The 12,066-nt window shown below is 34.2% G+C and overlaps 1 protein-coding gene across 1 annotated transcript; it reads right to left on the reverse strand.

Moving 5' to 3' along the window:
* Positions 1–1,570: 1,570 nt before the first annotated feature.
* LOC139523639 (tyrosinase-like protein 1) lies at positions 1,571–8,151 on the reverse strand. The gene is made up of 4 exons (XM_071317803.1): positions 7,993–8,151; positions 4,938–5,342; positions 3,964–4,073; positions 1,571–3,363 (listed from the first exon to the last, which is right to left on the reverse strand). Exons 1-4 carry the CDS (start codon positions 7,996–7,998, stop codon positions 1,851–1,853), a joined length of 2,034 nt encoding a protein of 677 aa, XP_071173904.1. The 5' UTR covers positions 7,999–8,151; the 3' UTR covers positions 1,571–1,850.
* Between the last annotated feature and the right edge of the window lie 3,915 nt (positions 8,152–12,066).

The raw sequence follows: 12,066 nt of genomic DNA on the forward strand, positions 1-12,066 counted from the left end.
AAACTGACAACGCCATGGCTAAAAATAAAAAGACAAATACTAGTACAGGTGCTCTCGGGTGCTCCGAAAGAGTAAGCATATCCTGCTCCACATGTGACACCCGTCGTGTTGCTTATGTTATTACAAATCCGGTAGACATTCGGTATGTCACACTCGTTGAAAAGGGGGGGGGGGGTTTATAGTAACGACATAAGGAACATATATCCCATATCATCTGTAAAACGGTTATTCAATCACGGTCAACCAACTCATGATGGCGTCCGTAAAATTCACGAAATGATGGTTTCAACTTCTCCATTTGGAACTCTTGGTTTAATAGCTTCCATGTGAGCAGCAATCCTCTATCAAGGAAAACATGATAGGAATACAAGCCCGGGAACATCGTATCAATTTTAGATATAATTATACTCCATATGCAGGCGCTGCTGGAATGTTGCTACATAGAAATGGAAAGTTCAAAATCATCTCTTTTGTCGTATAGTTTTGTTTTCAACCGACCCTCATTGTCAATTGGTAGATGAAGGTCAAGATATCAGGCAGACAACTGTATCTATAGTATCCTTTATCTCTCGATGGGATAGATTCGTTCAACATAGTCACTAAATTTTGCATTCTTTAGTGAGAGCACATCATCTATATAGCGGAACGTAAAGTTAAAGGATATTGCTATAACTTCTAACTTTCTTCCTAAGAAGATCCTGTATGAAGTCAGCCTCATAATAATAAAGAAAAAAGTCGACAAGAAGAGGGGCACAATTGGTTCCCATTGAAATTGTTGAAGTCTGTTGAAAATCACGTCTTCCAAACGTAACAAATATTTTTGCCAATCAAGCATCTTGATTATGTCAGTTTCAGAGAAATTTTTTTTATTCCAGGGAGAGAGAGAGCCTCAAAGATAGCAAGACAATATTTGATTTTGCAGCAACTGTTGTGACTACTGAAAAAGCAAACTTGTAGACAGTTTTACAACTTTGAACAAGAACTTTGTATTATCTAATCAATTCTGAAAATTGAAAATCGTTATCTTTAATGTTGTCAATGTGTTGAATGATTTGCGTTTGACTTTTTAAAATTGTAAATTTCTAATAAAAACATGCAAGATATGTTTTGAGTACAACAATATGAAGATTAATATAAAAACCATTCCCTTTCATAGAAGTCAAGACAGATAGACATATTCGAGCGGTTACTGGATCCGTTTGACTGCTATACCCCTTTTTGACAATTTTACCTAGTATGTCTGTTTTGTTAACGCGTCGTTGTAAATATAATGAAATTTGATGCGCCTATACTAGTGAGAGGTTTAGCGCTATAAAACCAGGTTCAATCCACCATATTCTACATTTGAAAATGCCTGAATGTACCAAATCAGGAATACGACAGTTGTCCATTCGTTTGATGTGTTTTATGATTTGATTAGGGACTTTCCGTTTTGAATTTTCCTCGGAGTTTTTGAACTGACAATAACTATGCATTTGTAAAGCAATAGAATCTGCGTAAAAAATACATCCAAATTTTAGTTAACTTTGGTGTACACAAAAAATATTGCTGATGAAAGAGGAAATAGGTGAAATGTTGAAATTTATTGTCCACATCTACAATTAAGATTGTCGGTTGTTCAACATTTTTAAAAGACACTTTTAATAATGTATATATAGTAAGAGTCTGTAAATACAATAATTTGCTGGAGACTGGTAAAAAAGTAATAAAGTGCCCTTAGGGCCTCGAAATATTTCTTTTCTATACACACAATGTACATTTAAGAGTACGTTTTCAACAAATTATTATTGATAACACATTTATTTCCCGATTTATGTAATAAATTAATATAAATTTTGTGTAGCCGTTGTTTAATCACATACAAAATGCAAAAATATATCGGACTCATTAATTGTAGGTAAATGGTCTGGCCCTGGCGCATTCCATAACATTCTGACAGCATCGCCATAGTCTTCACCGTAACCTTTTGGACCTCGGTTAGTTAATTTTATTGAACCATCGCAATGCTTGTATCCACCCATTAAATCTCTACAATGCGGTTTACACACATTTCCACATGGACCATATGCTGTTAAAACCACGTCTGTTGGACCCATTTGTGGACTTTTCACAGCAACATACATTATGGATGAATCAAATGGCTGACGTGCGTCTAACAAAGCAAACTCTCTGTAGCTTCCATGGTAGTTTAGCCCATCACTATGTACTGCAACTTTGGTAAATATGCTGTCCATTTCTCCACATGTTCGAGGTTGTGCCTTGACTGGAAATAGATCTATCAAGCTGCTGTAGCCAGTAGGATCGTAAATATCTTGAAATGCGTCTAACTGTCCTCGTTTCACAGGAAAGGAGTCGAACTGCATTTGTTCTGGTTGTCGCTTATAAACAATTTTAACAGGTACATATACCCAAACACGTGTATCGGACAAACCGTTCATCAGATACATATTCTGTATAACATTGTACGGATTGGTCGAGGGGCAAATATCGTTGACTGGGCTAATCATTTGGTCAGTATAAATCGGTCCAACATAACCGTCCGAAAATGTGTTTACTTCCGCTACGGCTGTTTCGTTTAATGCTTGTCGCTTGCCACGACGTCCACGTCTAGATCTCGATCTGTTAGTCCTCCTTGTTCGTCTTCTTCGTCGACGAGTTCTTCTTGATTGACGCCTACTAATTATTTCGACAGATACACATCTTGGTGTGCCGCTCCTTGTTATACAACGCAGGTATTTAGAGCCACAATTAGTGTTTGTGTACGAACAAGTTGGAGCCGGCTCATACGAATAAATTCTGGAGGTATACATACTACTCATTCCGTGAATGTTTCTAAGTCTTCCCAATCTCATTGGTCGTCTAGGGCCTTGGGATGCGGGGCCGTATTCCGATGGGTAATCAGTTGTAGGATTGACACCACGCCTCTGTTGGTTTCTCCGGAACAATTCCCAAACATAATCAACAAAACTATGATGCAAATAAAATATAGGATCAAAACCGGCTGTTTCGGCAGGTTCCATGAGACCTCCAACCCATTGATGAACATCACCATGTCTTATCTCATAATCGTAAGGTGGAACTGCATTTGGCTCTGCTATTTCATGTAAACGGCTTCTTGTTAGTATAGCTCTGATTGTGCTGTGATCAAACAAATCCCCTATTTGTCCACCATTTCTTACTAAGGGACCTGCCGGTGTATTCCAATTTCGGAAAGGACCATTCCTAACCCGTCCTCTAACTGACCCCATAAATGAATTAGACCACATTATAGATCTAGTAGCATCACGCAGTGGTTTGTCCAATCGTGAATCCCAATAAGGGATAGTCACTCCTGGGATTTTTTGCCTTAATGCATTTTCACACCTGAAGAAATAAAAAAAACAAAAACATAAAACTTGCACTAGTTATACTTCCGTTTCAAATGTGGTTGAATGTTTTATACAATTATTATATTGAGACGTGATTTTCTATTCATATCACAAACTTGAAGTCGTACGATTAACAATTAAAATCATAGTAATTTGACAGTAAGTACGTCAAATATGTTTTAAATGAGCTTTTATATAATTTATTGATTTTATTGTTAATTTTTTGCAATACTGTACACAAATTAGTTATTATGTCTATTATAAAATTATCACATGATAAATTATAATTCAAATTGTAGGGGAAAAAACATTGTGAAATATTATTTCGATACAAGATTTAAACATAATTCTTAAAGTTTTTTATAATCACGATAAGTATGTCTACTCTGACAGCAGGGAAAATAATCATTTTCCGGTTGAAAATATGGTAAAATAACCAATGTGATAACTCTCAACTAGGGACTAAATGACGTAGAAATTATCAATAATAGGTCATCATACGACCTTCAAAATGAACAAATTACATACCGCATAATAACCTACTAGTTTTTTTCATTAATCATGTAACGCAATCGTTTAATAAACGTATACTTACACTACAAGCAAAACTCTATGAAAAGGTAAAAAGGCTGCCCCGTGGTGTATATCGTCTACCAGTCGCTGATGAAGAAGTCCAAGAGCATCATATCGATTTGGTCTAACAGACTGAAACGAAAGTACAGAAAAGTTTTACTCATGTATACTCTCATGAACGTCACCCATATAACGTTATATTTTTATAATTTTTTTTTGTTTGTTGATAAGTTTTGCTTCTCGAGAAATGTTTCCTAAAAATTTACCACCAGAATTTGTACAATATACAATTTTCGGATGAAAGATAAATAGCCGATCGACACTATAACTATTTTTCCGTGTTTTATGGACACATTCTTTCGTATATTTCTGCCTATCTAGAAAAAATCAAAATGTAGCATTGGAACGATACATCCATTTGACTCAATAACTGGATTTTTAGTCTTGAATCTTATGAACAACTCGTTTATATAATTTATGTTTGTATATTTCTACTATCGCTCGGTATTTATACGTGTACCCTGTTTTGACAGTTGCAGTGTGAACTCCTGCTCTTTATTCGGACCGACCGAATTTGCAGAAAGTACCTTTTCAGTATTGGGTTTATTGCTATTGTTTATATCCGGAATATGCATGAAGTAGTTGTCACTGCACCATAATAGATAAAACAAGAATCATTAGACATTACTTTATTCTTCTAATTTAGAGTTTTGTCTTAAGGGCTCTTCATCTTCATTCTTTATGTGGAATTTTAAGCTTTTGATTCGAGCGTCACTGACGAGTCTTATGTAGAAGAACTTACGTCTGACACACATTTATAAGACTGTTATATATGGAAAGTTGTTTTTTTTCGTGGCTATTGGATGTCAAATGAACTGTGGTCAAGGTTGAGCAAGAGGCCAGTTTAAGAAAGCAGTGATTGCAATTTTGCTATTAAGAATTTGGCTTTTGGAACCTGTAATTTTGTTTTAACCTTTAACTAGTAGCCATACATACCGTATCTCGTTTTAACATGTTTATAGCTCTGTGGAAATTGTTTCTTTCTGTGTCTGATAATATTCTGTATTCTTTCCTTATTCGTAACCTTCTACGTCTTCTACTTGCTTGTCGTTTGGTTCTTGTACCCTCCATTTCGTATTCTGACATACGTAATAATTCATCTACCCAATTTTCTGTTTCTATAGAAATGTTTCCCCATGCTGTTTTTAGTAAATTCCAGTTATTTTTCTGAATACAGTAAGCATGCGCACTATCCCAATGGGGATCTGACGAATTGCCATTTAACCTTTTCTGATCAAAGCAATTTTTCAATGCATCAGGAGTGTTTATTTCATATATTTTACAGTAAACTTGAATTGAGAGCAATACCAATATAAGGATGTTCAGGACAGCTGTCTTCATCTGAAAATAAAATTAAATAAAAAGTCCAATTAATTTCGCGTTGAAAAAAAACAATCTTAACGACTGTAATTAACACTGAAAAGACCCGCAAAATCGCGGGTAGTCAAATTTGATAACTTTGTCTAGTATCACTATATTTGAAGTATCAACTGATAAAATGGTGAAATGTTATTTTGAATATTTAATAATGTTTTTGCCGAAAACTCTGTCTTTAGTTTTATTTCGATTTTACTTTTTCCTGTACGTTGTGGTTTCTGACTTATAGTTGGTTGTTATGTCTTTCTTGATTTGTAATCCTATTTTCAAGCAATCGGATCCGAAAGAGAAGTATTTCAAAAGGTTAAATACGGGATCTTGAAATAAAACATAGAAAGTACACATCGCAATGAATAAATTAACTCCATGTACAAAATATGTAATCATATATTTGTGTATGTCAATAAATAATTACATTAGATTTCATTATAATACGTTATTCTGATTGGATAACTAGCAATCTCGTGATATTCCTTTATCAATTGCATTACACAATGCAACTTTTCATTCGTGATAACACGAGGTCCCACAATAAAATGCACAGGTAAATGAAACAAAAACTTGATAAAAGGCGTGTTTTCATGATCTTATAGGTAAAAATGTAATTATAAGTATTGAATGCTTTTTTTTTTTTAACTTTATAGGCTTGTTAAAGCGTTGACCGTGCGCACATTTTAAGTATGAAGCGCTTCCGCGCTTCATACATAATGTACTTCTGTCAACGCTTTTACACCCCAATAAATTTACAAAAAAGAGCATTCAATTCTTAAATAGCTCATCATAGATACCAGGATTGAAATTTCATATTTACGCCAGACGCGCGTTTCGTTTACAAAAGATCATCAGTGACGCAAAGGAGTTCAATCAGTCCATGTTCATGTATCATTCCATTTTATTTCATATTAAACGATCGATAAATAAATATACCATTCAGACACTACAGTGTGGAAAAGTCATGTAAATGCTCTCCGAAAATACGTTTCTGAGTATATAAGCTGTCGCTATATGCGTCTGTCCGTTTGTTCAAACAAATACTTTATGGATGCTAACTTTAGTTTGGCTTAATAGGAATAGGAACTTAATTTATACAGACGGGATATTTAAGGACACAAAGATACCTATTGATTTGGAATCAACATGTTAAAGACCACTGTTACTAATGAAAACGCAAACAATATTGAGAGAGACAGCCTATCGATGTTAAGGTCATCAGGTCAAATGTCAAGGTCAGATGGAAAACAAACTTACAATGTAAGAAATCCTTTAAAATCTTGGTTTCTAAATGAATTATCGGGTCACTTTTAATTTGTTATTGGGTATATACATGTACCTCCAGACCTGACATATTTGTATAAAACATTTAGAAGCTGAATTTCTGTTTTGGGAAAGGAAATGTCTCTAATTCTTAAATTTCAGATTCTCAAATTGAAATTAAAACATTGAGTTGTGTATCTAATGCAAGAAAGAAAAAGCCTTCAAAGCAAATATCAAAATATAGATACTGTTATTTAATGAATTTTTAGATATATTTTTTCTTAATTCAAAGCTGTTGTAAAAGTTCTTTAACGCGAAGTGCTTTATAGTGGTTATTCCTTTGCTCGAGTATGAATATGAAGCAGTCCAGTGTATCCGCACACTCGAGTCTTTGGCTACGCTTTGGTAAATTTGTTAGACCAATATTCTGTTACGTTTTTGTAAACAAATTTAAGACATACTTTTGTTTCATGACATATTCTTTAGATATGAGTAATTCGTGCCCAAAATTTCGGAAATCCCTATTTTGACAGTTCCTCATATGTTCTATGATAGTAAATTGTGAATAAACTTTAAGGAAAGGTTTTATACAACGAAGTTATCTTAAACTGACTGCTAATGATTATTTCATTTGTAAAAAAAGCTGGCTTTAAATAAATAAAAAAATATTCGGAGATGTCTTAAATTTAATGAAGGATCGTTGAATGTTAAATATTGCTAAGTTTGGGATTGCAATTGTAAATGTATGTTTTTAATTATCAATTCCGTTCTTTTCCTTCGGTAGTCTCAAACTATTTTATTAATAATATGACCCATTTTACATTGTGGATATGCCGAAATCATGTTATGCGCAACCTAATCAGCCGAGGGCATACACATACAAATTAAACACTCGTGCTTTTTTAATTAATTTCACTAGCAGGAACTCAATACTGCATATTTTATATTACAAATTTGTTACTTGTCATGTGTAATGTGTAATATGAGGGATGAACTTATATCACCTCTGGTTTTTCGAGAGTTTCGTGTTGCTCATTCCATTTTCATGTATAGTGTTTTGAAAGTTTATATCTTTTAAGTTCTGTTATACTGTATGTAGATTTCAAATAACATATCCGACCTTAATTGTTATGAATTGTATTTCTTATTGTTTTTTCGTCTTTTCTTCTTTCTATGCTTTAAATATAATGTCTATAATACTATAGTTTCTAGATGATGTTTCAAAAAATAAAGACTTAAAGAAATCCATATGTTCTGTAAAGTTTGAAAATTATACATCATTATATGCCTAACATATAAAATTAGTTTTTGTTGTTAAATTTTATGATTAAATTCATCGGCTTAGATATGAAATACTCACTTCCATTGTTAAAGTTGTATAAGTCCTTTAACATTAGAAACAAACATTCGTTTTCCAGAGCACACACTTTCGGTTAGGACTGTTTTTCCCAACTGATTCGACCGCCTTTCATAGATCTTTGATAGGAAAGGGAAATTGAAAAAACGATTTAGTCATTTTATTGATGACTTACTAATTAATAATCTAACAATAATGTTTTTCTCGTTTGTCAATTACACAATTTTGAAGTTTTACATATTTTGTATGATATATATGAATAACAAATTAAATTGAGAATATTAATTGGTTATTCACCTGATGTTGTTTTTTAATCATGATAGAATAAGTACTGTATACTTTTTTAATCACGTACACAATGCAGTTTCAATAATGCAAATGTTGAAAAGGTATGTCAATAGTATTGATGATCACACGTCAATCAAAAGTACAGTTTATAAGGTATCAGGTTTAACTCTAAAAAAAAATCTGATTTCCATGTTTTTCTAACAGTTACGGTTCAAACTTACCTAAATATGAAAGAGTGGTGTAAACGAACAACATATGAACAACATGAAAAATCAGTTGAATAAGCCTGTTTCAGTTTTTTGTATTTTCAAAAGCTTTTTTTTTTTTTTGGGGGGGGGGGGGGTGTAAATGTCCATAGTAATCTTTAGCTTTCTTTATTTTTATTATGTTTTAATGTTTTATAAAGCCTTGATAATGATGGTAACCTTGGTTCTGAGTTTATAAAAATTTTGTCATCACTTCTGTAACTGAAATGGTGCTTTGGAACTTTAATCTTAACAGGATTGAATAGTACGAGTCTGTACAATGTATAATATTAAACAAATTATACTGAAATCTCAAGGTTAATATAAAACAATGTGTATATATGTTATAACGATGTTTTGGTTTATATTTCTATTTTTTGTGTTCTTATTTCAAACTGCTGGACCTGAAAGGTTAATAACTATTAACATATTTTAGGGCAGTATATGGACATAATTAATAATATTATATCAAAGCAAACCATGCATCTGTTAACCTATCGTCTTGTAGGTTGTTCGTCAATTTGAAGTTTATTATAATAGCCCCATTATTCACAAAAAATGGTATACATTGTATGTATGTATTAAGATTTAATATTGTTCCTCCGATAAAACAGCTCATGTCAGTCACCTTTAATGGAATATTTAGCAGAGCTCCACATGAAAAACGAATGTACGATTATTTTTGTTAAATTAACCATAGAACAAAAGAATACTCTCAATTATTAATATATAAATTGCTAGTATATATAGAAATGATGGTGGACACCAATTTTAATAAGATTTAAAATTAAAACCACTGCTGAAATTAGTACTATGAACTTTTTGTGTATCTCTTGTAAACAATTAATGACAGATTCCACGTTCACTTGTATTTTTGTCCATCTGATGAGTTAAGCTTTTTCAACTCATTTTTATAGTTCGTTCTTATTGTGTACTGTTAGATTCCAATCCTTCTTACTATACAAATCCTTGGTTATACCACTGTCCCAGGTTAGGGGGAGGGTTGGGATCCCGCTAACATGTTTAACCCCGCCACATTATTTATGTATGTGCCTGTCCCAAGTCAGGAGCCTGTATTTTCACATAAATAAGGCCGTTAGTTTTCTCGTTTGAATTGTTTTACATTATCTTATCGGGGCCTTTTATAGCTCACTATGCGGTATGGGCTTTGCTCATTGTTGAAGGTCGTACGGTGACCTATAGTTGTTAATGTCTGTGTTATTTTGGTCTTTTGTGGATAGTTGTCTCATTGGCAATCATACCACATCTTCTTTTTTATACAGTTGATGTGCTGTAGTTTTCTGAAAGTCCAGTGGCAAATAAATCAAGCATATTCAGGACGTGACTAAATTACATGTCAAAATAACTAGGACCTGCAAAATTGTACTAACAAATTTAGAATGGGAAATTTGGATTAGCACTGGAAAATAATGGTAAATAAAATTAATCCATGCGACGCTTTGGATCTTTGTAAGAGCATACGATACAGTAGAGATCCCTCGTTGATTTTTTCTTGAAATTTTGATAGAAGGTCAATTTAAATGTGTACTTTTCAAATATAAAAAGAAAAAATTACCTTCATGACTTACTTTTTGAGATAATTTGGTTCGAAATTTGCATACATGAAAGAAAATCCCTGAAATTTCTTAAATACGGACTTTTAAAGAAAGAATACTTTTGAACGAAAATTCATAACTTAACCTGGTTTTTGGTAAAATGTTCCCTTGATCCATTTCATCAACATACTGAAACAAGTTTAAGGTTAAGCTAAGTTATTATTTTCCGGATTTAGATTGCTATATGCGAAATAAAGAAATTTAACATATTTTTGCGTCTTCTTGGAAGCTTAGAAAAAATTTGATCGTTGATTTTTTTCTTCAAATTTTGGCGGAGTGTTCTTGAAACAGTACTTGATTGATTGCAAAAGAAAAAAATAGGGGTCCATGTGCTTGTTTTTTTTCAATAAAAGCCATATACCTTAATATTTTACGACGTCTGTCAGTATGGCGCTAAGTTACGTTAAGCCCAAGTCCCACTAGACCACGATCGCACCACGCTCACCACGATCTGAAATAAATAAAGATCGTTGTGAGGTCGCGGTATGAGCGGCATGAAAATGTAAATTTTCGTTGATTTCACGATGCTACTACGTCCTCATCACGCTTCTACAACGATCCCGCTACGATTATACCACGTTCTCACCGCGCTTATTCTGCGACCTCACTACGCTTATAAAGATCTGTCTACGCTCATCACGTTCTCACTACGACCGTACCACGAGTTATCCGATTGCAACACGATCTTACCACGCTTCTTCTGCGATTATAGCACGTTCTTACCACGATTAGCAATAACGTTAACATCGTGTTCCATATACAGTTCCATGCCTTCTATTTCTGATTAATACGTAGATTTCTCGAAAACAATAGTCATGCTACCAAAATCTACGAGAACACGTAGGCGTGGTGGTAGGGGTTGATGTAGAGGCAGAGGGAGCTCTGATAGTAACGAATCTTGATCAAGTAGTTATGTCGGACCGACCAATCCGACCTACATGTAAATTAAAACATATTGCTGGTCCATAAAGCTGAAATGACGATATTTTAGTGAACGATAACAGAGATTACACAGATGTGTCAATAGATATAGGAAGATGTGGTATGAGTTCCAATGAGACAACCCTCTATCGCCAAGTAACTATTTTAAAAAGTAAACCATTATAGGCCAAGGAACGGCCTTCAACACGGAGCCGTGGCTCACACCGAACAGCAAGCTATAAAGGGTCTCCAAAATTTCTAGTGTAAAACCATACAAACGGGAAAATCAGCGGGTTAATCTATATGAAAACGAGAAGCATGGTTGAGCCGTAAGAGAAAATGAACAAGAAGTCTCCATTACATACAGGCAAACAAAACCTTGAGAGTTTTAATATATTTAATGTGAAAAGGACAATGATAATGATGATCGTAGTATGAACGTAGTCAGTGCGTAAAAAGAGCGTGGTGAGGACGGCAAGGGCGTGCTAGAATCGTACTATGGTCGTGAATAGCGTGATATAGTCGTAGTGGAAGCGTAGTTAGGTCGCAGTGAGAACGTGATGGTCGTAGTGAGGTCGTAATAACGTCGCAATGAGATCGTAGAGCAGTTTCTCCGAATAGAATCACGCTTTCGCTACGATGGTACAACGACCTTTGTGATCTTACTACGAACTTAGTGCGCTCTCACTACGCTTCTACTACGACCTGTTTTCGCCACGGCCGCACCACGATTGTTTTGAACATGTTCAAAGTTAGCCACGCTCATCACGATCTTGGAGACCTCACCACGACCGTGATACGACCTTACTGCGATCTACACGATCTTACTACGATCATCAAAATTTGCATTTTTTTCACAGATCGTAGTGCGATCGTGGCCAAGTGGGACTGGGGTATTATATTTAGTCTTAATCGTAACAACGTCGTATAATTGTTCCCGCTGTACACGTTTACGCTGCCAAGTATAATTATGCAGGTGGTTTCCAAAGCCTTGATACTTTAATATC

This window comes from Mytilus edulis, chromosome 5 (genome assembly GCF_963676685.1).
Source record: "Mytilus edulis chromosome 5, xbMytEdul2.2, whole genome shotgun sequence".
NCBI classification, from domain to species: Eukaryota; Metazoa; Mollusca; class Bivalvia; order Mytilida; family Mytilidae; genus Mytilus; species Mytilus edulis.

What these genes read in the sequence shown, in the direction of transcription:
- LOC139523639 (XM_071317803.1), bottom strand. An exon ending in ACATGTTAAAACGAGATACG is followed by an intron (nt 4,074 to 4,937) that starts GTATGTATGGCT and finishes CTTTCGTTTCAG; the next exon opens with TCTGTTAGACCAAATCGATA. An exon ending in CATAGAGTTTTGCTTGTAGT is followed by an intron (nt 3,364 to 3,963) that starts GTAAGTATACGT and finishes TTATTTCTTCAG; the next exon opens with GTGTGAAAATGCATTAAGGC.